At 45.8% G+C, this 27,839-nt stretch overlaps 1 protein-coding gene across 1 annotated transcript in view; it reads right to left on the bottom strand.

The window, feature by feature from the left end:
- Positions 1-27,839, bottom strand: part of TCERG1L (transcription elongation regulator 1 like) — a 63,701-nt gene that overhangs the window by 10,016 nt on the left and 25,846 nt on the right. Inside the window, exons 5-9 of the mRNA XM_052677032.1 lie at positions 21,056-21,181; positions 12,942-13,036; positions 11,911-11,999; positions 7,778-7,932; positions 3,115-3,184 (exon numbers count right to left, since the gene is read on the bottom strand). Of these exons, the coding sequence (XP_052532992.1) occupies positions 3,115-3,184; positions 7,778-7,932; positions 11,911-11,999; positions 12,942-13,036; positions 21,056-21,181 (535 nt within the window). The remainder of the gene's footprint in view (positions 1-3,114; positions 3,185-7,777; positions 7,933-11,910; positions 12,000-12,941; positions 13,037-21,055; positions 21,182-27,839) is intronic.

Below are 27,839 nucleotides of genomic sequence, written 5' to 3'. Positions count from 1 at the left end.
ATGGAGTGCATGCTTGGGTTGGCAGGGACACCAAAACCCCCGAAGTCCCACCCCTGCCACCAGCTGGGTGCTCTCCAGCTCAGGCTCCCAGGGCCCGGCCACGGCCTGGGGCATCTCCAGGGCTGGGGCAGCACAGCTCCAGGCAGTGCCAGCACTTCAGTTCCTCTAGGGAAAGAAATCCTCCCTGCCATCTAAGCTAAATCTTCCCTCTTTTAGTTTCAAGCCAGAACTCAGACTCCTGCTCTGGGTCCTTCCTACTTCTTCTCAATGTCTTCAGCAGAGTGGACACAATAAAACATGAAGGTGCTTTCTGGGAAGACCAAGAATCTGGGAACGATCACAATGTACATGCATGGCTGATGGTAGTGAGCTGCTTTGATTTTTAGCATCCTATTAGGCATGACTGCATTTGCTAATGATGCAATTTACTATACAGTTTTGTTCAATACTTAGGTTTGGAATTTCTATGTGAAAACTCTTCCTTATTTCCAAGCAAATGGATTACATCGGTATGTAACACGAGTTCTAGTACACTATCTTCCCTCTACAAATAATCACATTACACTTACATTTACCCTAAAATGATGCTATATTACTAGCGATTTCAAAGATATCAGACTGTTTTCCTTTGCAGAATGACAGTGAATTTTGTATTGCAACAGCAAATGTTTTCCTGTAACATGATCCATGAAAGGCCCAATCCAATTTCTACGATGAGCAGAGAGCTTCTTCCAGCTGAAACTGCAGAAATGCAGCACCCTGCTCAATCAGCTCAGATCACAAGAGCCTTTCTCTCCTTCAATCTTTCTCAGGAAATTGAAAATGATGCTGAACATTACCCTGACTTGCTTTTGTCTCACGCCAGAGATTACAATAAACAATATAATTTTCTTCAGCAGATAACTGCAGAATCATAGAGCGGTTCAGGTTGGAAAGGTCCTCTAAAGGCTACCTGGTGCAGTGAGCAGGGACACCCACAGCTCATCAGGTGCTCAGAGCCAGCACCAGGCTTGTGCAAAATCCATGAGAGCAGAAGGATCTCGCTCTGATCCGCAGCCACCTTTGGGCCAGATCCCCCACTGGCTGTGGAAGCAGTTCTGTTCTTACTGATGTGTGTGTAATACATCAACGTGAAGACAGACATCAGTGTGAACACCAGAAATGACAACTGACAGAAGTAATAGAGTCAGAAGGCTCTACCACATAGCTGTGTGATGACCCCTCTGGCTGAATTACGATGCACTGCGCTGGAACTTTGATGCAATCGCTTCTTATCATCAGCACGGGGCTCTCTCTAGAGCAGATGATTTATTGTGTGTCAGAGCATCCTATCATATACCAAGGCAACAACTTCCAGAGAGGGAGCATAATTAAAACAGCATAGGAACTGCTGCGTGTTCTAAAACAAAACATGAAAGCACATAACCCCATTTTAGTCGTATTTAATCAAAAAAATCAAACCACTAATATTGCAAAGAGAAGTGAATAACGTGCCTGTACATAAACATTTTTCAGGCTGTTCAGCATCAACATGGAAATGCACATGGAAGCAGGGAGGCAGCGTGGGAGCACAGAACTACAGCTGCAATGGGAATACTTCAGGCATGGGTTACTGGTGCTATCCCACCCTCTGCTGTGGGATGTCTCAGTCTCACTATTGAAAAAGATAACAGGATAACTACATTCTAGTCTGAAATGAAAATCCTCAAGTATTTTACATGTCAAGGACTATTAGCTGCAGCTTAATATTCATACATTTAAACGAGCATTGAGGCCGTGCTTCTTTAGCAAAAGGTCAGTATCTAAAGCTCCATCCACAAACCTCTGCATTCTGCCATTGTTTCAGGGCACAAAGCAAGATGTCAGGAAATCTTTACATGTTATAAAAGGGAATTTAAAATTCAAAGCAGCTGCAGAAATCATGGAGCGGTTGGGGGATATACGCTCTGCTGACAGAAAAATAAACACTCCAGGGCTCTTCGGTGACAGGTCAAACTTCTGAGGAATGGGGATCATCACAACGAAGTCTTAGAGTCTGCTGTGCTGTCAAGCCAAATCCTGCTTGTTTGTTTTATGACTAATGCCCTTGACTTTCATGGGACTAATTGCCCAAGTACAACAAATGTGAACTTGTTCCTCCTAGTCTAGGGATTTATTCTAAAAGTTAAATGAAGACAGGACTAATGACAGAGTTCCCAGCATCCAACACTTGCTAAATGATGATCATGCCATACATCAGACAGTGTGCAGGATCACAGTGTTGGTCCGCAGGCTGTGCCCTTTTGGGCACTGTGCTGGACTGACATTGCCCAGCTGGACCCATGTGACATAATTTTCTGGAGGGGGATATCCTGATGGAAATGAAAAATAAGAAAACAAATTCTGGCAACATAGAACAGAATGGAAAAAGCCCTACAAAGACAGGCTGTGGGAGGAAGCTGGGCTTGTTCAGCTTGGAGAAGAGAAGGCTGCGGGGTGACCTCATTGCAGCCTTTCAGTACCTAAAGGGAGCCTAAAAACAGGAGCGGAGTCAACTCTTTGAAAGGGGACATAACTGCAGGACAAGGGGAAATGGTTTTAAGTTGAGGGAGGAAAGATTGAGGTTGGATGTCAGGGGGAAGTTCTTTACAGAGAGAGTGGTGAGGTGCTGGAGCAGCTGCCCAGAGAGGCTGTGATGCCCCGTCCATCCCTGGAGGTGTTCAAGGCCAGGTTGGATGGGGCCTTGGGCAGCCTGGGCTGCTGTGAAATGTGGAGGTTGGTGGCCCTGCCTGTAGCAGGGGGTTGGAGCTTAAGTATACTTTTATACTGAACATCAGTTTTACATTAAGCTTACAAATACAAAATAGATACTAAGAGTACATATTTACTACATACTAAGTATTAAGTATTAATATATACTTTCAATATTACGTGTTAAGTCCTTAGATACTTTTAGTGTTGAACGCAAAGGATCTGATTTTTTCTACATAATAATATAAATCCATAGAAACTCTACTGAGGATCAACCATTCAACATAAAAGAGAATACTGTTATCTTCTATTTTCTTTGCACTAATCAGTACCATAGTTTAGATTCCCAACATTAAATATAGGTAAATAAACACTAGGACTTACTTATTTCTCTTAATTTTGATGCTAAGATCATCGTTTTCATCTCCTGAACAAGAGCTCACATTTTTATCTGCTAAAAAGAAACAAATAGAGCAGTTAGGTTTGAATTAGATAAATGGGCAGACAATTCCACAAAGAAACTTTTCATTCCTCTCTCTTTGCTCCAACTCAGCTACTTACTGCTCTCCTCTCTGCACAGAGTACTTGAAACTTATCAGCTAATTACAAGTTCCTCTTTTTGTCCAAGTCCAATCTTTATATCACTGAAGCTAATAGAAATAGGGACATTTCAAGCTTCAGTGTAAGAATCTTGTTCTTCACTCTCTTTCCCTGCTGGAGGGAAATTAGTGGTATATTAGTGTATTAGGGCTTTCAGCAAACGTTACTATTTATCTCAATTGCACACAGCACCCGTTACATCACTGCAGAAGGAAGAATGAGACAGATACTGTAACGCTGCAGCCTACAAGGACTGGAGGCAGAACATCAGGAGCAGACACACAGCAAGCAACAAATGCTTTTGATATTTAGTAGCTATGAGAATAACACAAAGTGAATGGTTTTCTAAAATGAGATCTTGATCTCAGCACTCCTCACTAGATGGAAGCATTAAGAATATGTATATCAATTTAATCATATTTTGAATATATTCAAATTCCATGAAACTGTTACCTTTTCTTGCTGAATTCTTCAAGACATCCAATTCAAAGTAAAAAGGAACAAGAAAAGCAATCCACAGACTTGGATGGAGGAATGTAGTTCAATAGCAATACCATAAAGCTATAGAAGCTGAAGAGATCTCAGCTTTAATGAATTCAGAAGGCAGTGACACAAAAGAAGAGAGCACTTGGTGTTGCTCCCAAAGATGATGGAAGGTGCAGAAGGCGCTCGGTTCCGCACCAACCACAGCTCTTATCCTACCCAGCCATGGTTTCCACAGCACAAGAGAAAAACTGATGATGAAAAATGATCCCATGAAGCCCACAAGACTACTGATGCTGAACTCCATGTGTAGCCATCTTCAGAAAAGATCTACCATAGCTCTCTGAAAAGCAGGCTGTATCTTTCCTTTTTGTGAAACAGCTGAGCTGCTCTTACATCTATAAAACCCAACTTTCAACGACCACCTAACTTTCAGATAAAAGGGACTTGGTACAATCTGTCCACATTCCTATCTGCCTATTCCTGACCTACCTCAAGTTCTCCCAGCAAACAGTGAGAGCCCACATACAGCGGGGACACCAAACCCTCCCTGCTCCTCTTGCACCACTGACTGCCTCCAATAAATGGAACAAGAACAGAGTCAGCAGCATCACTGAACACCTCAGTGCAATGGAAAGCAGTGAAAGATGACAAATGGTGTCTGTACCCTCACTCACAGCGTGCTGCTAAGGCCAGCTGCAACCTCAGAGAGGGAGAGAGGCAACCGAGCACAACCTCAAGTAATTAACTTAAAGCACTGAGGAAGAATATTACTTGACAGTAATCTCTCCATGAAATCACGAAGCACCGCCACAGTCTGATGGCCTACCAGGCTTAGTGCCGATTAATTAAATCATTCGACTAATCCCAGCCATGTAATGAATTTTGGTTCACTTTCCAGAACGAAAAGAAAACATCACTATTTGGCAGGTGTGTCAAAGCGCTGCCAATCCATTGGCAACACACAGAAACCTGATCTGTGGTTCAGCAGAGACCCAGCATGTACAGATCACATGTAAGAGGGAGCTGAGCAATGCTGATAGCTATTAAGAGGAAGTTTTTCAGACAGAGGGTGGTGAGGCACTGGCACAGGTTGCCCAAGGAGGCTGTGGATGCCCCATCCCTGCAGGCATTCAAGGCCAGGCTGGATGTGGCTCTGGGCAGCCTGGGCTGCTGGTTGGTGACCTGCACACAGCAGGGGTTGGAGCTGGATGAGCATTGTGCTCCTTTGCAACCCAGGCCATTCTATGGTTCTATATAAGGAGCAGGCTGCCTAGTTTTGTCTGAACGCTACAATGAATTGTTAAACAGCTTCTGTGGGAAAAGAGTAGACCAACTCATCCCTAATTGTGAATAGCTATCAGAATGAGTATGAATCAACATGCAAATTTCTGTAATTAAAATGCCAATTTTCTTTTCCCCATCTGAAATAAGCAAGACCTCCTGACCGGCATACCCAGGCAATCAATTTGCAAAAAATTGCCAAGAAAATGCCCTTTTTCAACATCAGACTTTTTTCTGCTTTCCTATCTACTCCCACCGCCTTGCATTGCCCACACCCGCCTTCAGGATTGATGATGAATACCGCACTCATGGGCCCATGTTCCAAATCTCACCCCTGGGTTTGGAGAACTGGATCTTCCTTTAAGGAACTGGCACCGACTGCTCCCTGCCACTCTCTCTTCTGGGCTTCCTCTGCATTTGGTCATTTGCAAGACATGGGTGGAAATGTTGGTAATTGTGATGGAGTGGATGGCTGGAGGGCTCAGACCGTACTGAGCCGCTGGGATGGGCTGGGGGATGCTGGGACCAAGGGTGGATCTGCCTCACAGCTCTGCCAAAATCAGCACTGCGTGGAGGCAGCACCATGAGCAAGTGAGCAATGTTTCATTTATGCCTGAATTACAAATGCACTTGATCTTTCAGTGGAATGATGTGCAGATAACCTATAATGCCCCGTGAATAATTATGTCTGTTAACTTATTCGTGACTTTGATTTCAAAACTCCAATTAAAACACAGCAGCGGCAACTGAGCTAAATCCATTTGGCAGCCATTGTTGCAAACACACAGCTTATTTGTGCTATTTATTTAATCAGATTACTAGCTAAGAGAAATGGTAACAAATAATTTCTTCCACCTTGGCAGCTAATATGTACTAATTATAACCTGATTGCCTCAAATACTGAGCAACCACGAGTCCCAGTGATATTAAGGAAGACGAAGACTATTAGCAGCAATGAAAACCATGGTCATAAAGAAACTGGTGCATGAATCAAATCCTGGTGGAATATATAGATGATAAAGGATGGGAGTGAAGCAGCACCTATCAGCAGTGCCTTTAGATTCTTCTCAGTAATTCATTAGAGACTATGAACAATGACCTTTGCTTTTGTCTTTGGCTACTGCACTCTCTCATCAGCACTTAATCACTCCTTCAATATATCCAGTAATGAAAAGCATATGTTCTACTTTTCTCTTGAAGAATGAAGTTCAGCAGATACGTATTGGAATTACTAGACACGGAGCTGAAGTTATTGAAATCATACAGAAAAAAAAAATGATGCAAATTTCAAGCCTCTGACAATTTAAATTAGTATTGAGAAAAACGTAATGATGTTATATTTTAAGGAGTACAGGAATAGAAAACCACTCTCTGTGGTATTTCTTCAGTAACCTTCTGCTAGTAATGATGACATAAATAGTTGTTATCACTCACACACTCACAACTCGTGCCACAGTATTTAACTGGAAACCCTGCCTCTGGATCAATGCCTATGCTATTGCTCCCAGCAGTGTGACTGCACAAGACGGGTCATTTCTTAAGACACATAGTGCTATTTGATTTTTAGTTACAGTAACTATGTTCTAAAGGAATGATGGAAGTCTCATTTTCCCCCCTCTCTATTTCTAGACCTCACCACCAGTCAGCTGAAGGAGGTTCTCCAGTGAACCTGCTATAAAGCACAAGGTTTACAGGTCCACCAGCACTGACCAGGACCAGCAGTACTTCCAATGGTTGGATGTACTACCACAACAGCAGACCTTACTGGCACAGTCCAGGTATGAAAGCCAACATGAAGCTTCAGGGAATAGAGGAAGCACTAAAACTGAATGGAACTGCCCCAGTAACAGTGCAAAGGGAGCCAACAACTGGAGAACTACGTGGTGGAAAAATGTGGGGCCACCAGAACATGGCAAGTACAGGTATTGGGTATTGCTGGATTGCTCATCGGTGGGAACAACATCTGGACTGGGCAACAAGGCAACAGAGAGTGGAGTAAATAGATGGAAAAACAAAGGGGCATGGGGATGAAGGAACTTCCTCTGCAAACTGGCCATGTTATGGAGGAACAACTCTTAGCTTGCAAATAGCCCAGGCTGTTCCTTTAGGCTGTAGTTTGAACCACTTAGAATGTTTTACTGCAGACCAGCATGGTGTATGTTAGCACCACAAATTTCCCCTTCAACAGTACAGTACTTAAAAGGGGACTGGTAGATCTATGTTGAGACTGAAGCACCTATGTTTCCATCAAACCTTTTAGTAGCCATTAGAGATTTACTATTGGGAGTTTTTCCCCCTCTACAACTTGGTTGAATAATCATTAACTTTGGAGTATCTGCTCCTGTGCAATAGCTAAATAATGCACTGGTAATGCGTTCATAATGCACATCTTGGAAATAACAGTAATAAAACATACTGTCTTCCAAGATGTATTTTATACATCACGGATTCCTCCAGTACAAGAAGCCACCTGGTTCTTTACTGCCAGTAATGAGCGCTCTCCATCCCCTAGCTCATCCCTCCAGAGAAAATAAATACTGTCTAATGAACGCCAATTTTAACAGGGTACTTGACACCGAGTCTCAAAGAAAGCCACTGAATCATGGTTATCCCATTTCCACTGAACACAGAGACCCAACACGGTGTGGGCACAGAGGCACAGTCGCGGCGCGTTAGTTACTTGCTGCAGCATCCAGCTTGCGCTTGTGCGGAGGGTCCTCGAGGATCCTGTTAATGTCACCGCGGTGCCTCAGGTCCACCGGCTTCTCCCACACCGACAGCTGCATTGTAGGGTTGAAGAAGAAGACCCGGTCATCTCCAGTCCAGACTACACACCTAGTCCAAGTGATAAACTATGCTTAGATCATGCCAGATACACTTGTGACCAAGCAATCAACTCCAAGCTTAATTCTTGTATCTCGCTGTTAACCGTGCTTGAGACAGAGTGGCACCTGCACAAGGTTCCTCTACACCATGCAGGTCACCTTGGGCAGAGCGATCCTCCACGTGACATGAAAGGTCTAAAGGCCCCACAGAAGCACAAGAAAAGCTACTCTATCATGGTAGGGATGAGAGCAAGGGGAGGAGAACACAGCAATGTCCACATTGAAAGAAACCACAGGAAAACACGTTTCATATTTTAAAGTGCCTCTTCATCACAGGCACCCTGGGGAGTGCACATGGCTGCAGCAGGAACACACACAGCAAAATTGGGGGCTCTGGATCCTGTCCAAAAACATGATCAAGTCACTACTGTGCAAGTCATTTTATCGACCTGTTCAGTTCAAATAGTTGTCTCTGCATGACAGCACTATTTGCACTGAGGTTCATTATGAAACAGCTACAGTAATAAGGAAAATAAGTCCGGTACCACCATGATGTACACTCACAAGAGCTCACTGAATATATAAGTAAGTAAAGTAGCAGAATATTGACCCAGAGCCTGCACTTTCTGAATGGCAAAGAAAACTAATAAGCGGCATATGTTCACTGTGACTTGCTCAGACACGTGCACACACTGGTAGATGTGGCACTGAGGGACATGGGCAGTGGTGGGGGTGTGCTGGGGTTGGGCTTGGAGATCTCAAAGGCTTTTCCAATCTTACTGATATGAGGGGAAAATGCTGTCTCTGATACACGAACATTTGGAAAGGCTGAATCTTGTTAGCAGGAGCTTTGATGTTCGATTGTTACACAGAGAAGGGAGCAGAAGTGGTTTAAAAAAAAATCTGCTCTGAATAGAAGACTACAAATATGAAAAACAGTCCATCACTGCAAAGCACTAAAAGTGGGTGACCCAACGTTTCCCATTTACCACAAGTAAGACGTGACCACTCACCTTGGCAATACACGAAATCAAACCCAAAGAACTCATGTAAGACAGCCCGCAGGGGATGGCAGCTGTGCACAACTCATGAGCAGCTCGGTGCCATGCGTGCCCCCAGCTCTGCACGCAGCACTGTGAAAAACCCACGCCACACCTGAGTGCAGAACCAGCTGTACCAGCTCAGCTGAGGATTTCACTTGTATTTACAGCACATGTGAGCTTAGGCTTGAATTCAGCAACACGGATGACAAATATTTTATTAACTTTCAGTTTATTTTAATACACAAACATGCTGGATCAAAAAGCAGCCTCTCAAAGCTCTCATATTTATAGGGCAATAATGAGGTATTTATACACTACTTTGTGTCTCAGAGCTACAGAAACCTCTGCTCTACCAGAAACACTGACAGTCAGGTCAAGAATTGTAACTGTACCACTGGCCCCAAGTCTCTTCTGCATGAAATAGCAAGAGGGAGTTGTAAAGGAACATTTCCAAATCAACGCTCTGCACTCCCATAAATACCACAGTCATCCCAGAGGGAAGGGAAAAAGCCCTTGGCATTTAGGTGCAGAGGACAGATTTGGCTGATTAATGTAAGCAGGCTGTTGTTGCCCTTTTATTAAATATCAGAAGTATGGTCAGGGCACAGGCCCAATCCCATACAGGAGCAAATGCCTGCTTTGAAATGCCCCTCACTGTAATTTGCATTACAAACAAGCAGACACACTGCAGAATTAGTACTGCGAGGAGAAGCGGCCATACGTGAACCCTGGGAAGCTCGAATCCAGCGCCCCGTTGGGGAGCAGCAGTGCTACTCCACATACATGGGATGGCCCAGGCTATTACCTGACTTGAGACTGGAAGCAGTGCTGTTGGAAATTTGTGTTTTGCCTCTGCTGATAGGCTGCTGTGCTCAGTGCTGCTCTGACCACTGGCACGGATACCAACGGTGCCCATTAACTGCAGTGTAGTTAAGTGCCAGGTCTTTGTGCAGCCTCCCCCAGTGAGAAACTCCCTTGTGGCCCCTTTTTTTGCCTCTTCTGTGACTAATATCACTTGACATCCAATTTAAAATTAATGTCCCTTTTCCCACGTAACATATCACCTATTCCTCCATGGTACAATGACAGTTTCAATTATCCATAGGGGACGCATGATATTTTGTTTCAGTCACAGACCATAAACTGGAAATGCAGAGATTGCTGTGCTCATTTTTCCCTTATAGAAACTGTGGTTTAAGCGTGAGAAAGGGAACAAGATGATTATACAAACATTTATTTTCTTTCATAAGGTAGAAAGGCTTGGTAATGTTCTTGAACTGTTTCTGCCATTAAATATATGATCTAACTGCTCCTGAATGGCTCTTTTTCTCCTATTTTGCTTTTCTGGTAAGAATAGAAGGATCAAATGTTCAGTTCTGTGAATTCTTGAACCAAATGCTGAATGCCCTACAAGGCTCAGAGGGGCTGGCAGCACCTAACAGCTGAAAAATCACCTTTTGGTTTGTTTTAAGTGGCACAATCTCCCTCCCCACTCCGATCTCTTGCTCCTGTTTCAGCATGACAGCCCAGCATACACTTGGAGATGTCACAACAACCATGGGGCTCACAGAAGCATGGAGCCAACCTACGGGCAGGGAGTGGTTGAAGTAAATGCAGGATTTGTTGAAGCTGTGTTGCATATCTTCTTCTAAACTACAAAACAACCAATAGAAGAAATAAATTCTGATACAACACCCAGCAGGCATGCTCCATGTTTCGTCGTGCCACTGATAGATGAAAGTCTCACCACAGAATAGGGGATAACTTTTGGCGTGAGGACTATGCCATTTCCTTCTGGTCCCAAGGATGAGGTTTCAGTGCCTTGTCTTTCACATGAATATTCACTGAATCATTAAATAATCCTCTGGAAGCTCAGAAACTTAAGATTTCTCCTCGGAGATTTCAGCATCACAGGTTTGGTTCTGAGAGTGGTGCCCATGAGCCACCCAGCAGCCACTGCTGAAGGAGAGGTGGAACTGCCACCCAGTCTCAAATGGTTCCCCTGCACTATTTCCTGTATTAGCAACTACCAGGAAGAGAAATCATTAACGTAAATCCCATTTTTGATGCCAAGATTAGATACGACATCACACTGTATTCATAGCATCAAGCTGTAAAATGGCATGGAATAGTAACAAGAAATAATGGCTGGTATCTATGTGGAGTGCTTTGGCCAAAGATCCCACAGACATCAGTCAATGAGAATAAACTGATTACTGCGCAGCATATGGGTACAGTAGATGAAAAATCCTTCTTGTCAGCCATCCAGGACCAAAAATGAAAAGCGATTTCTAACTATTTAAAAGCCACGAGAGCTTCAGCTACCAACGTAAGTCAGTGAATTGGAATGTGATCAGGAAACCTATGGCAGGAGACACAACCTTCTACAGATTTTCAGATACAAAGCAACACCGATCCTGCAAGACTAAGAGAACTACTATTGCAACCAAATAAGCAAGGGATGAAGAAGGTCTGGTCCTAAAAAGCAAGAACATTTCTTACAGGTCTTGCACTTCTCCTTTGATATATCCAAGAGTTGTCCACGCCGGATCCTCAATACATGAGAGCTCCAGCAGGACCTGAGCCCTAAAGAGCCTGGCTGAGCACAGCACCGTGCTGCAGAACACCAGCACTGAAGAACCAAGGCAATCAGAAAGAAAAAACATCAGGCACGTTCTGCTAGAAGCTGCTCCTGGCTGAACTGTGCTCCTGGCAGCACACACTGCTCTTACCTCGTGGATCCCAGGGAGGCAGTCACACAACGTGCTCTCATTTTTGCTAAGTACATGATAAATGAGGGAAAGCTACAGTGGAAAAGGAATACAGTGCTGCTGCTTAACATCCAGGGTAGTGTATTTTCCCCACGTAGAGACCACTAATGCATGTTTGGCGAGAGAAAGAGCAATGATGAATGACTTTTATTAGCTCTAATTGTATTTGCTTACCATGGAGATCCTGGCACTGGAGTGGATGCCACAGGCTTGTTGCCATTTGAAGTACTGTCATCCTCATTTACTAGTTTAAAAGAATGATCCTTGAAAGAGAGACAGAGATTAGTCAACAAATAAAGCCGATGCACAAGACTGTTATTGTCTTACAAATCATTTCCTTATCTTGAAGTGGATTACCTACATGGCCATTATATCACTAGCAGCTTTATGAACAGCCAAGTGCTCTGGAAACAGTTGGGACAAACCAGATATAATCAACTTGTTGCCCCATTTTCAGGAGCACAAATGAAAATACAGCTTTTGCCCATGCCAATGGCTCCCATGGGGCAGTGAGCATCACTCACTGCTTGTCTGCATGTACTTTTAAAAGAAAAGCAAAAGAATGCTAACTAACCCCTGTGCAGAGGTGAGTCCCATTTGTGGATGCAACACCACTCCTGTCCTGTGACACAGGCACCAAGCAAGGTTCTGGAGTGGCACAGCTGACATGTACAGCCTGCAAATGTTTTAATGGCTCCAGCACAGCTATTTACTGGTGCAACTTATGAGAACAAACCGTGAGGAGGAGGCATGGGAGGAAGGCAGCCATCCAGCTCAGTACATTATCAAGAAGTGACAACAATGTACTTAATTAAAAAATAATAAAGAGCACATCCAGAGGTCTTCCTTTGGAAAATACTTTGCTGCTTGAAGCGCTGAGGATGTGCCCCAGTGTCAACACAGCTGCAGACGTGGGGAACACCTGCAGAACCTACGGACAGCAGCATGGCAGGAATGTGAAAAGCAAAGGAGGACTTAGTCAGTCCTCCATCCTCACCTCCTCCTTGGAACAGGGCTCCTGAGGCAGCTGGGTGCCCACTGCAGGCAGCCCTGTAGTGCTCCTGGCTGACAGAGCTCCACAGCACAATTAAACCAAGCTCCTGATCACAGAGCAGTCCCTTGTACCGGCTCTGATCTGTGTTGTTCCATATCATGTAATGATTTTTAAGGGAAGAATTAAGGGAAGAAGGGAACGCACAGCAGACCTTGTCGCCATCCCTCTCCACAGAGGTGCTCCTCCTGTCGGTGTGAAGGATCAGGGCAGGGGGGCAGGAGGCTCTGCTGCGTGCTCTGCCTTTATCTGCAAGGGGAAGCATTGCCCATTAGTTACACTCAGGAAGGCTGGGGCTGCTCCCACCTGAAGGTCCAGGCCCCAGCTCCCAAACCCAGCACCTCACATCTGGTGAGGAGCATGGTGCTCACACCTTGTTTCAGTGGCACTTGTCCTTCAAAGAGAGCTCTGCCCACACCGAGCATGGGTTTTTTCCCCAGCACAAAACCTGCTTTTTTAAGGCCGTGTTTGACAGAACCACCAGCCGCCTTGCAGGCCCCAGCTGCATTCTTCAAAAGCTTTGGAAATGGATTTTCCTTTCTCTTTGCTAAGTTATCGCCTGGTTGCTGGACAGAGCAAGAAGAAGTGGTGGGGACAGCAGCACATGAGGTTAAAAGTCCAAACCGGGCTCAACAATTTCTTTAAAAAGGATCATAATGAGGCACTCTCATAATACACTCTTTGCACGACTTGCACCTCCCATACACTAACTGCACTTGCACTATCAGTGCTGCAGAGATAGGCTTTTGTGCAGACAAACCCCAAGAGAAGGTCAGGTTATGCTTGCGACTGGGAAAATGGAGCAATGTGGGAGGAGAAGAGGAAGTCATGGAGAGGGGAATGGGGACAGAGTGTCATTCAGCTGCACCCCTGACACAGGACAGATGCAGGATGGGTGGATGCAGGATGGACACAGAATGGATGCAGGATGGATGGATGCACAATGGACATAGGATGGATGCAGGATGGATGCAACACAGACACAAGGGACCAGTACAACATCTTTCCCAAGGGCCAGCCCCACCACCTCCAGGAAGGCTAACACAGTGCAGGGACACATCCAGCAAAGTCTGCAAGCCGGAGGCGCTTCCATGTGCTGGCTTCGATTCCGTAGCAATTGCCACAGAAGCTCTTAATTGCACATGAGCTCTTAATTGCTTTTTAATTGAAAGCAGTTGTAAGAACAAGTTCTTCCCCTTTACGAAGCAGTTGTCCGCATCTGAAATGCTAAATGCTAAAAGTGCTTCCACTATGAAATGACTGCGTCTGGAGAACAGAGGGGCCATAATGAACAGAAGGAAAGGCAAAAGGCAGCAGGTATCAGACAGCCCAAACGATCAGGAAAAAGTGGCTTTTACAGTAAGAAACCATTCAAAAGATTATCTCTCTTCTATTTGCTTATTTTCTTTCCTTGTCCTTCCGCTTCTCCACCTGGGCATCTTAGCCAAGTTTTCTCCAGTCACCCAACTAAAACTTGGGTTCAGAGAAACTATTTGCACACAGTGTTTTTCCAGGACTGCACCTTACACAGTCAATTCCCACCTAAAATGCTATTCCATTAATTTGAATATTATTCAGACAACAGAACAGACGCAGCCTCAGCACCAAGGAAAAGGATGAACCTGTCAAGGGTCTGACTCTGATTCACCACTGAATATATCACAATAATAAAAATGTAAATCGATATCATTTTTCTCAAGAGACAAATTACTCAATTTTTATAGGTGGTGGAGGAGAGGATTTACAAATCACATCAACTCACTGCCACATTAAAGGAGAGAGGAGAAGGGAGCAGCTAATAAGTATCAAGAGGATCTCTGAATGTATCCCTCTTCACCAGACATCTGTTGCAGGGACTCTGCTCTACAGGCCAAGCTCAGCCTGTGCTGCAGCCAAGCAGCACCCAGTGTCAGCCCCATGCAAGCTGTGTGTCTTCCTCCCAAGCTCCCCATGGTGACAGCATCCAGCCTGGACAGCCACAAAGCCAGGCACATCCCAGGAGCACTGCATCTTCAGCCAAGAGAACACCCAGGGTCCTGCTGGCAAAGACAACCAGGGGCAATGTGTTTGCCAACAGTGGCACAAGCCATGACAAAACTCCCATCAGAAAAGCTGTGAGAGGGAAGAAATGGTGCAGAAGGACACCTGAGAAGCAAGGATATTTCTCTCATTCCTCACTCTGTGAAGGAGAGGCACATCTACACACCTGGTTCAAATTCCACTCTGCTGATTCATTCCTGTGCTCCAAAACACAGCAGAGGACAGATGTGCTGTTTCCTCACATCCACCAAAGTACTTCACTCCCTTACCTTGAGCTGTGTTTTTCCACTGCTGATGTGGGCTGTGCAGCCACTGGGGCAGCTCTGCTGGAGGCCATCTGCAGAAATAACCCCCAAGAAGGAGCCCTGGAGGGCTCAGCACCTCCTGGTGACACAGCAGCAAAGCACTGCCCTGACAGTGCAAAGCCCCAGTGCTGTCATGCAAAGAAGAAGTAGCTAAACATGCAGCAACACACTCGGATGATGCTTAAGAGACTTTGGGCTTATCTTTCTTTCAGCAGGGAAATCACATTAACCCCATTTGCAGCTCTGCCTCTTCCTATCTACTTCTCTAATCCTAGAAAGAAAGGCTGTTTCAATGCCTTTACGTTCTTCATTACCATTCTGATTAAGAGGAAGCCAAGAACTTTCATTCACCCACACACAGTGTATGCACACACGAGGAACAAGAGAACACATTTACCAAGCTGGCATCATTTGTTAACTTACATACAATAATAAAAACATATTAATGCCAGCTGATAGATTTAAGGAAACTACATGCAGGCTGGATGTGGCTCTGGGCAGCCTGGTCTGCTGGTTGGCGACCCTGCACATAGCAGGGTGGTTGAAACCATTTGATCATTGTGGTCCTTTTCAACCCAAGCCATTCTATGATTCTATTGCACACATGACATTTGGCAGAACCTGAAACACTGACAACTCAGTGCTGGCTTGGTGCAAAGGCAGGTAGCATAGGGGTAGCCCTACTGCTTCTGCTGCTGCTCTCACCCCGCTGGCTGCAGCTGCAGGTTATTTGCTGCACGGAGCCCAAGGGCAGCTGAGCTGACTGAACTGAAGTTGTGCAGCTGCTCTCACTCCCTGGGCCTTACACGGCTTCCCTGCAGAGATGCTCTGTGCTGGCAGTGCCCGAGGCAACCTCTCATTTCTTCTCCTTTGAAAAGCTCTCACATCATCTGGGCAGCGACCTCACAGAGGGATGTGGGTGCAGCATCTCTGCTTGAAACAGCATGGTCAGCACAGCACACCACTGTTCTACAGCACTGTTCATTAAGCATTCACACATGACATAGACTTTCCCAACACTGTGAATTTACATGAAATAAAATGGAAATTTAGAAAAATCTAAAAAAAAGAAAAATGGGGGAGAAGTGCTCTAAGTCACTGCGCACATCGGGAGTCAATTCCTTTTATATCCACAGCAAATACTGAGGTGGTTTTCCAAAATTACTGTATCGAGAGACTGAAGTTGTAAGGCTGTGCCTCCCCAGCCAGCTCTGAGCCTCCAGGCACACTCCAGGCTCTGGGAGCATTCCCTGGGATGGGGCTGGGCAGAAAGATGAGGGGCTGCTTCTCCAGACACACTGGAAAGGCAACCGCAGCATCACCCCCCATTGGCAGCTGGTGCACATCGTTGCTCAGGGTTACTCTTCTCCCATTAATCAACCTTTTTGTTTCTTTTAAACTTACATGCATGAAATGCAGTGCAGGCAGGCAGTTAAGCCCTGTGATGTCCTTCCAACATAATCACACAGCGGTTTTGCCCCTAAACTTAGCAGTATAATTACCAGCGATGCGCTCGTGCCGGGCCTGCGTCAGGAAACCTGATGAAAGGGATTTCTCTGAGACTCCACGGCAGCCAGAGGACATGAATAATTCACAGAATGAAAAGTAGAGGTGAAGTAGGAAAATTATCCTACGTATATTGCCGCAGATGGAGGTGTATGATGATAAACATGCTATTAAATGCAGAATTAGAGCAGGCTGATTTGCTCCGTGAAAAGATATGGACAAAGACAGAATCAAGCTTTGCTCTGCTAAGGGTTTTAGAGGCCAGACCTCTGTTACTCTCAATGGCAGTTTAAATAGGTTTAAAACGTTGACTCTAAATATTGCAAAGAATTGGGTTTACTTCAAGTGCACACTTCTAGGCATTCAGTGTTTCATTACTGCACTGAATACTTCCTTAAAGTGTCCATGCTGTAGGTTAGCCCCCAGGCTACCCCGGGCTGTCCCTGCTGCAGACATGCACACTTCTGTGCCCCACTCCCACAGATGTGGGTCCCATCTTCAACCCATCACCATCATTCAATGCAATGGGCATCTCCTGGTCTGCTCCTGCACATCTTATTTCACCCTCTGAGAAGTGTGTGCATCTGCTTTGACACGTTCCACCGTGATCTGTCAAACTCCACTGTGCTTCCCTCCCTCCTTAAATGTCCCTCCTTGAGCAGTTTGTTGCCTCTACAGCAATCTTTTCCCATTCACTCTGTTATTTTCCTGAAGATTTTGAACAGAAGCAGTAGGATGATGGCAGCACGTTCTTTGTCTGCTGTCCCAAAGTGGGCTCTGTGCCTGGTGCAGAGGTCCCAGACAAGCATCTCTCCTGGCTCCTCAGATACACAGCCTACACGCTCCCAGAGGTGACGTTTGCCACTACTTTAACAACAGATATTCTATTTTAAAGGAGACCTACTGCCATATCCAGCACTTCCCCAGCAAACAAGCAAAGCACACATCACGCCACCCAACCCCCCCAGCATAGACTGCTCTGTGCTCCTGTCCCACAGCGTCCATGCAGCAGCACCAGACACCACATGCATGGATACCCCTCAGCACTGGGAGCTGCGTGTGTGTGCTTCTGTGCAGCCTGCTTCTACCTGGGCTTGCTTGCTTGGGATGGAATTGTTCTCTTCAGAGTGCCTGCTACGATGCTCAGCTCTGGTTCTAAGAGAAAAATGATGCTGCTAGCAGCCTGATTGGGATAGCTGCAGCTGAGCAGAGCTGTACAGCCCAGGCCATCCCAGCCAATGGCCCAGGAAGCAAACAGAACAAGGGCAGATGACTGAAACTGGTCAAAGGGACACTTCATATCACAAGATGTGGAGCAGAAGGAGTTCTGAAGGGCTGGGAGTTCATCTCATACTATTCTGGGAGCTCACTGGGCATCAGTTGAGGGTGGTGAGCAATTGCTTGTGCATCACTTGTTATATACATTCATATATATATCATAGATTCATAGAATGGCCCGGCTTGGAAGGGACCTCAAGAATCATGAAGATCCAAACCCCCCCACCACATGCAGGGCCACCAATCTCCACATTTAATACCAGCCCAGGCTGCCCAGGGCCCCATCCAACCTGGCCTTGAACACCTCCAGGGATGGACGGGGCATCACAGCCTCTCTGGGCAGCTGTTCCAGCACCTCACCACTCTCATAGGAAAGAGCTTCCCCCTGACATCCAACCTCAATCTGCCCTCCTTCATCTTAAAGCCATTTCCCCTTGTCCTGCTGTTATCTACCCTTTCAGTGAGTTGACTTTGCTTATCCTCCTCCTATATATAAACATAGTCATAACAATCATCCTTTTCTTTATCTTACTAAACAGTTTTATTTCAACCCATGAGCTCTACTTTGATTTTTTCAGTTCTTCTCCCCATCACATTGGATGGAGTGAATGACTGTGCAGTGCTGAGCCCCTCCGGGTTAAACCACAACAGGAAACAAATATGATTTGTACTTGGCATTAGATTTTTCCAGCTTCCATCACAAAATAAATGGTTACTGGAAGCCAGGACTGTTGTAGACTCTGTTTATTACCTCTGCCCCAGACATCCCAAAAAAATTTAATTTTGTCTTGAGGAAGGAAGAATTTTTTGTGGTATCATGAGCAGAACACAACTGCACTAAGTGTCCCTGAACACACAGCTTTTGTCTTTAGAAGCAAAGTCAGAAAAAGACTTATCTATACTGCAGAATGGAAGCACGGCTGGAATGTCCTGCAAAAGACATTTGTTGGCTTATTGTTCCTGCCATGGGCACTGCAAGCACAGCATGGTGGCTCAGGATGCCACGTACACAATGAAATGCTCAACTCAGGAGTTTACACATTGACTGCATGGAGCTGATGCTCACCAGGCTGCCCAAACCCAGCTCTCATACCCCACCAGCTTCCCTTCCTGGGCTACCTGGTGGCTGACACCTGAAATCACCTGCATTACTGCCAATTCCTCTTAATTGTCATTCTTTCTTTGATTGTTTTTCCACTGGAAATAACGACAGCTGATAGCATCCTGCAGAAGGGAGTGCCATCTCCTGAGAAATGTTACAGAAAAAACTCGAGTGAAATTGCTGTTCTTCTCTCAGTGCAGTCAGCAGGAAATCAAAGATGAATATCAGAGGAAGATGAATGTGTTTTCAGTTTTCAAGGGAAAGCCAAAAACAAACATAAAATTTTCATCCTATTTACATTACTTGTACACAAGGAAAAATACAGTGATTGCTCTTCCAAACCACTGGATGGGCTGTGAGCAACCTGGTCTGTAGGAGGTGTCGCTGCCTGCCAGAGGGGTTTAGAACTTGATCATCTTAGAGGTCCCTTCCAACCCAAAGCATTCTATGATTCTATGATTCATTCTATGAAAGCTCTCAGCAGTGTCACCCCTAGATTTTCTATTGGCTCACTCACCAAAGTCATTAAATATCAAAGGCTTCATACAATGTAGTCCTCATCCAGTGGACGGACAGATCAGAAGGGCTTGTGCAAGGCCACCAAAGGAGGGACAGCAGACACATTTGACATGAAATACATTACAAACCATGATTTCTGCTTCCCACAAGCAACAAAGGGCAGAACAGCGTGATTCTAGCACAGATCTTTTCTGGGCAGCCTGGTCTGGTGGTTGGCAACCCTGCACATAGCAAGAGGTTGAAACTAGATGATCATTGTGGTCCTCTTCAACCCAGGCCTTTCTATGATTCTCCGGTCTTTGTCTTTCCATCTGTGCATTTTTTATACAGTTCTAATATTTCTTCTGTTGCTCATTCCCAACAAGAAAGCAAGTCAACAGCACCTCAGTGGCTCTGGGGAGAACAAACAGGTCTTTGTAAATACTGTGGTGAAAAAAGCAGGTGGTGTTTTGCAAAAGCAAACTGCGCCAAAGAGAAACTTTAAAACAAAGCATGTCAAAAGAACCATTTACGAACTTTCCTTCAGATTTATGTCTGTGTAATAATATTTTTGGAAAGTCTCAGAGCTGGAATGCTCAGCAAGGCAAATTCCACCGGCAGACCTGGCAGTGGGCAGCCCTGCCCTGGGAGCATGCTACATGCTTGCTTGGCACAGCTAACCCCAAAGTGTTTTTTTCTGACACATCTACCTGAGCAGTGGGGAAGACCTGTATGGGCACAGAGGGCCAGAGAAGTGACAGCAGAACTGACAGCCCATAATTGCCTATGATGCCCAGCATGCGCCATGAGATGTGGCTCACAATGCACTCACCTTGCAAGCACACCTGCAGGGATCTTGCTGCCACCTCTCACCTCTGCCAACAGCTGCAGCTCCCCCATGCAGAGGACAATCTGTCCAATCCAAATGCAGTCTCACCTCCACTCTCCAGCCCCCCACCAGAGCTTCTGTCTTCACCATAACAGCAGTACTGCAGAATTTCATCTTGCTAGGAAAGATGCTCCTAATTTTCTACCAAAATCTGAATTCTTTGATCCTGACTTGCAAGGAGTATACACAAATCCAAGCAAGGCCACGAGACTTCTCCCAGCTTTTAGGAACAGTGCTTGCTCCCTTTTGCAACACACACACACTGACGTGAGAATGAACAACACGGTTTTACCACACAGCACAGCATGCAGCATCGTTGGAGACATGAGCCAAGGAGCTTCACGGAGCACCTATCCAAAAGAAACTGCTTTATCACCACAGACTTGTGAATGCCACTGGCATGGGAAACAGAAAGCCCAAGGACAGTGCAGAAATTGCCTTTTGTGTCACCAGATGCCAAACTGCTGCCAAGTGCCAGACTGAGCCAACAATGAAAGCTCTCACAGCTAGCTGCTGCAAATGCCGAAATCAGAGCCCATTTTGTAAGAGTTCCCTGTTACTGTGCAGAGTGGAAAGCAGGGTTTGATCACAACACAGACACACAGCATATGTCTCAGTGATAGAATCAGTCTACAGAAGCACATACACACCTGTTAGTGTCTGCTCCATCAAGTTGGTTGCCATGATTGTCACAGCTGGTGCAGCCACAGCAGTCACCCTGGTGACTTGTGCTGGCATCAAAGGACCCAGGTGAGCATCCACTCTTGAGGCTGAACCTGCATTCAAACCACAGTGAAATCATGTTTTCTTTCCAGATGACACAAACACTATCAAACAATGCACTTTTGTCAGCCTTATTTCTCAAAAGGGTTGTCCAACCTCCTGTGAACTCTCTGCCCCACACCCTTGGCAAGGCTAGAGGGACCAGGTCTGTGTTTGTACAAGTGAGTGGTCCAGCCTGACCGCCCCATCCATTGACTTTCAACAAATAAGCAGATATTGTGCATTAACACAGATGTGATCCTCAAAACAAGATGTACAAGGACATCTTAGTGCCTTCAGAAAAGACACACACAGCAGGATCAGTTTTCTTAATTAAGACTAAATAGCACACATCCATTTCCCATTATTGCTCACCACAATCCACCTGTGTCCCATCCCATCCATGGGAAATATTTTGCCAATAATTTCAAATACCAGCTTGATCCCAGTGAATCACAGCCTTCTCAAAGATGATTCACAAAACAGAAAATCACTGAACTGCTCAAATGCCTTATTCATGATAAATTAGCAACCCAGATTGCTGCTAAATTGATGCTAATTAAACTGCACAACTTAAACCTTGAGAATTTGTGGCTAGTGCCAGATTTGAGGTCAAATCTGGAGCATTGATTTCCCATTAACAGTGCATTCAGGCAGCACGTATTTTTCCAGAATTAAAGGACAACTTCCCACCATCTCAACTCAGACACGAATTCAGGTGCTCCATTAGCAGTCTCCATCTCCTGCTCACAAGCACCATTTCAAGGCTGAGTTGGCAGAATCATAGAATTGCTCACGTTGGAAAAGACCTTGAAGATCATCAAGTCCAACCAACAGACGAGACACATCCCTAGTTTAAGGCAGTCTGACAGTAACACCGTATTTCCCAGGTGTGATGCAGGCTGCAGAATGTACTGCCCTTCCATTTTACTGCATACTCTGATACCATCAAAGAGTTCTCATCCAAACTTCTCTGCATTCTGCAGGATTTGGGATCATTTCTGGAACGTCCATTCTTTTACTTCTTGTACTCTGCCCATTTCTTCACTGATCTTTGTTTCCCAGGTCCCAGCTGTCAAAGCAGATTGAGCCCAGTTTTTACTAACATGAAAAACACCGATTGCTTCCCTGAATATAACATTTGGTTCTATTATAGCAATGGATACTTTGATACACTTTTTATTCATATCCATGGTTTAGTAGGAGCTATTGGGAATAGGTGAACGGTTGGACTGGGTGACCTTTTAGGTCTTTTCCAACCTTGGTGATTCTATGATTCTATGATTCTATTCCTCAAAGCTGTACTCTTGGTTGTCACTTCAGTGAGAGCACAATAGGTAATCCCATGTGGCCTTCGGGCTTTGGGGATGCAGGATTCAGCTTCTGGGAGAGGGGAGTTTCCCCTTCAAAGTGAGCATTCTGCAGACAGTGTTGGTGCTGCACGTCTCCATCCACACACAGCCAGGAGGACGTGCACCCGGAGCAGCGCTGCAGCACATCCACCCCCATGTTGCATTCTGTTGCCCTCCTCCTGAGGCATGAAAATCATACAGATGTAAGCAGACGCTGAACGTTTGTATGGGCTTCTTACAGCCCTGCTAGAGCCAGGATGGCCAGTGTGCCACCCGCACCCCGTAGGCAGCAGTTGCTGGGCTGACAGGAGCAGGCTGGCAGCTCCACCAGCTGTTGGCACGGCTGCAGCCAGAGGGACAGATGGCAAGGAGCCAGCGGGACTCCAGACAGAGGTAAGAATGTTGGACAAATAAATCCCTTCCAGGAGAGAAGCAGGACGGCGTGACGCCCGCTGTGCTCCCTGTAGCACAATGGCCATGGGAGCACTTCGAAGTCGGCAGCTCCTAAGGAGCCCATGAGCAGAAGCATCCCTTCATGTATGCAAACCTATGGCCGTCTGCAATTCCACAAATGAATCTGGAATAAGGTCACGATGTGCTGAGCTGTCTCCCTATGGATGGACATACAGCACTGCGTATTAGCTCAGCTTTTATCCATCAAACACACACTGCACGTTGAAGCATGGCTCTGCTCTGTACAGCTTTAACTGTCTCTTTGCAGTGATTTATGATCACCTGGAGGAAAAATAAAATGATCAGTGCGTCTTTCAATGTGATGGAAGCAATTAGCTCAGAGCTTCCACCCGTATTTGACTCAAGTATATACATAGATACATATACACATACATATAGATATTTTTAATACATGCAGATCAGGCTCAATGGCTTACTTCAATTATAACTTATGCTTGCTAAATAAGCTCGAATGATTTAAGGCAATCATAAATTTTAAGAAATAAATATTTATGCTTTCTAGTACTTTGTGCTCACGAAAAAGCAGTCTTTGCAATAGATGGATTTGGAATACAAATAAACTCGGTGGATTTCACTGAATGCCATAATGCAATATAAGCTTTCAATATGAACTCCACATAACCTGGGCTGGAATAATACCCAAATACCAGCCACAAAGAACCTGACACATTTCTGGATACCCTTAAATCCAAGGAGCACCCACTCATAAGTGTTGTGTTTGGAAACACCTCTCCATTTTAAAAATTATTTCAGTGCAAATGCACTTTACTGTCATTTAAAAAGCTAAGCAGCCTGTATCTCAGTGTAACCATGATGACATTGCAAGGACAGAGGAGGACTAAGGCAGGTGAGAGCAGCCGAGCACCCAGAGAGAGTGGCCCCAGGGCAGCTACTGCTGCAGAGGGGTGGAGAAGGAAGAGATAAAGTGAATGAAGGAGGAAGATCTTAAAGAAACAATCACTGGAAGTTTCCCACTGGGAGATCCAAAACACGACAGCAGAGACAGAGCAAGCAGAACGAGGCATCACCCTGTGGCGGCTAAGGAGGAAAAGTGGCTCATCCGCAAACAAAAACTGCTTTCCTCCCCTAATTTCTGCAGAATGCAGGCAGTGATGCTGATGGGATCCCTGCAGTGGACAGATAGGTGGTTAATCCTTCCACTACTTGCAGGCACAGCAGCTTTGGTGTCAGTTGCATCTCCTGCTCCTTGGTCAGCTCACAACATGGGAAGCTGGCCTGGCTGGGGCTGCTTATAGCTGTGCTGGTCCTACTGGGAATGGTTATAGCTGTGCTGGCCCAATCTGGGACAGCCATAGTGGACAGCCCAGCACACCTGACCTGTCATTGTCCATCACTGCTGGCACAGCCCAAGAACTGAATGGGAAATTCCCAGCTGTGCTTGTTCTGCAGCAGAGAATGCTGTCCCCATATATGCACCAGGGGACACATCAAGTTGGGCAGCACCAGGCAAACAGGAGAAGCAACTTTCAATTACACAAATACCATTCCTCTAACTTCACAGGTTCCTCTTCTGTTAAACTTCCTAAACGCAATGATACTTTACAAAACCTGTGTACCTTGAAGCACCCACAGGAATGGTGTTACCAGAATTCATGCGCTGTACGTCTGCTTCACGAATGGAGTCAGCCTCAAAGCACCACAGTGGTGGCACAGGAACCAGCATGCAGTCACCCGCACATCCCAGTGCATTTCCCAGCCTACGGGATGGCAAAGCCAGGTGACATGGACAGGAGTTCCTAAAACTCAGCTCCATTATTGGGGCATGCTTGTTTCAGGAGCAGGGTACCTCAGAGCTGGGAGCAGCAGGATCCTCCCACCAGCTGTACCCTGTGTGTCACAGGGTGCTGCTTGGGGACGCTGCATGCTCCCAGGCAGGGCTCCTCTGGGATGTCTCCTCACCAGAACACAAAGAAAGGATCATCCCTTGTGTTCTTCTTCATTTAGAAACATCTGCCTGTATTCACTGCATTCTGCTGCTAAGAGAAAACAAAGATAATAAGGGCATTTATTTTGACTAGGATGAAATGACAGCAGGCATGTCCTCAATAAATCATGCCAATAAGAGAGAGGCAAAGCAATTACTCAAAGAAGACTGGAGCTGCCTGAGACAGGAGGAGCCTCCTGTGCAGAACTAAGGGAGGAAAGTGACTGTTGCTGCCCAGGCCCTGCACCACAGCCGGAGCATCCCAAGGCATGCAGGCAGCATCCTGCTTCCAGAGCTCAGAGGATGGAGCTAACCTTCACACCACTCAGCAGCAGCAAATAGAACTGACTGAGAAATAAAGAACAGGGTTCCACTGCTCAGCCACTTTGCAGCCAGCCTGGTATCTCCAGGGCACAAAGAAATGCAACTGATTACAACCATCCATTGGCTCATTCCCTAAACAAAACCAGTAATCCATGGTGGAAGCCAGAGCGCTGCCACTGCAGCTCTTCCTTGCTACAGTCTGAGCTGCTAAGAGTCAGTGCCTGCCAGCCAACAGCCAGACACACATATTGCTGCCCTGCCAAGAGACTTCCTCATCCTCCTCAACCTCCTCCTCCTCAGGCATTGAGGGCTGCACCCCACAGCCACGCTGTGCAGGATAAGCCCTGTGCCTCCTGCACTGCAGGACCAGGAACTCGTGAGAAGTGAAAATCTCCATGCCCTTGCTGCTAAAACCCATACTAAAAGGTTGGAGTTCTTACTGAAAAGTTTTCATTGTCAGTGGAGGCAATGGAATCACATAGACAGCCTCGGAAAAAGGACAAGATTCTGAACGTTTGCTCCTACTTCAAAAAGAATCATAGAATCATTAAGGTTGGAAAAGCCCTCTGAGATCCCCAGCATCAGCCCACCCGCCATGCCCCCTGCCCACATCCCCCAGTGCCACATCCCCACAGATGGCCCCTCCAGGGACAGGGACTCCCCCACCCCCTGGGCAGCCTAATCTCCTTCTGAGAAGGAATTTTTCCTTTATCCTCATAGCTCAGGAGCAGAAGACAACAACTGGATCACCTTTGGCTTTTTTGAGATGACAAAATATTTCAGTGAGACTGAGCCCAAGAATGTGATTTTCAAAAGTGTTCCCATCACTGAAGAGTAGAAAATCCATTAACAGCACAATTTTGTTGACTTTCAAGTCACCGATGCAACACTGAAAATCCCAGAGTTAATAACAAGCCCGGCAGGTACTCCACAATATGTTTATTTCTAAGTCAAATATGAGCTGCAATGGTTCTTTTTTACATCCAGATTGAAACGTAATGAGAGAATGTATTAACAAAGAGCATTAAATATTCAGTGCTCAGGTTGTGCATGGGGAAGGCTTTGCCTAAGAGCTTCCAAGGGCCCGCGTTGCGGTGCTGATGGCACATGGGCTCTGCCCTTTGGATACCAGTCAGTATAATTCCTCTCCTGCATGAAAGAAACCAGCTACCCAAACCTAGAACTGCCCAAACCAGGACATACACATTAAATACAGAGTTCTAATGTTGAATCTAAAATGCTCAGAAGAGCTTTGCTCATAGAAGCAGACCTAGCTGCCATTTCTCCTTGCAGTAAGTACAGAGAGAAAGCAATTCTTGTGGGATGCAAGCACATCACCCTTAAACCCTCTTGAACTTGTCATTAATTCCTCACTTGTCATTGATAACAACCACAAAGTCTTGTAACATCACAGAGCAGATGAACTCAGCGCAGTGAAACCCAATGGGACCAGAGGAGGAACCCCAGGTTTCCTCTGTGTCCCAGGGGTCAGAATGGGGCTCCAGATTTCCTGGTGCAGACTCTAACCTGTGCACAGCAAACCAGGAAGCACTCATTATTACAGAATGATAGAATGGTTTGGGTTGGAAGGGACCTCATGAAAATCCAACCCCCCCCAGCATAGGCAGCGCCACAAATTTCCACATTTCATAGCAGCCCAGACTGCCCAGGGCCCCATCCAACCTGGCCTTCAACACCTCCAGGGATGGACAGGGCATCACAGCCTCTCTGGGCAGCTGTTCCAGCACCTCACCACTCTCATAGCAAAGAACTTCTCCTTGATATCCAACCTCAATCTTCCCTCCTTCATCTTAAAACCATTTCCCCTTGTCCTGCCAGACAGGACACATCATGGAGTGTAACATCAAATTAAGGGAAAACAAAACCAACAAGCAACTCTTGCACATAAAAAAAGCAGCCAGAAGTGCTGCAGACTGACAGCTGCACAGCTCCCACTGACTGCATGGAGATCCTCACTACAAAACGACTCTTAATTTACAAACCAAAAACATGTGCTGTAGTTCTGTATCCACACAACCTTAGGATGGGCACGCTGCACCCAAGTCTGCACCAGCCAACCTGCTGTGATACAGAACCCATGTTGCTTTGTGGCTGCTTGCAGCAGGGACCTTGGGAACACCAGTACCTGGTAATACAGAGAATTGTTCATTTTTCTGGGATCCATCAACCCATTTGCAACACCTGCAGAAATGTGCTGGCTTCCCAGCTACTGAGCAGCAGTTGCTCTCCTCAGACTGAACTCACCACTACACAAACATGTATTGAAAGACAAGAATGAGCAACAGAACACTTTGTGTGGGCATCTTCTGTGGTAGCAGAAAGAATTTGCTGTCGAAGTGCCTCAGAAGGATTAGGAACAAAAGAGATGCTCCTTGCCCCCAGAGTCACCTATGGCAACAGCTGCCAGAGGGAGTTCCTGACTCCCAGATCTGGCTCCCAGCAAGAGCAAAACAGGTTGGCTCTGGCTGCTGGAAAAACAGGAATCATTTCAGAAGCTTGAAGAGTCCTCTGTCAATCATGGAAAATACTGGTACCCAAAGCCAGAAGGATTTCAAC

Source organism: Tympanuchus pallidicinctus, unplaced genomic scaffold, assembly GCF_026119805.1.
Source record: "Tympanuchus pallidicinctus isolate F22 unplaced genomic scaffold, pur_lepc_1.0 scaffold16, whole genome shotgun sequence".
NCBI classification, from domain to species: Eukaryota; Metazoa; Chordata; class Aves; order Galliformes; family Phasianidae; genus Tympanuchus; species Tympanuchus pallidicinctus.
The sequence above is the reverse complement of the archived record's forward strand: the minus strand, read 5'-3'. Positions and strand labels throughout refer to the sequence as shown.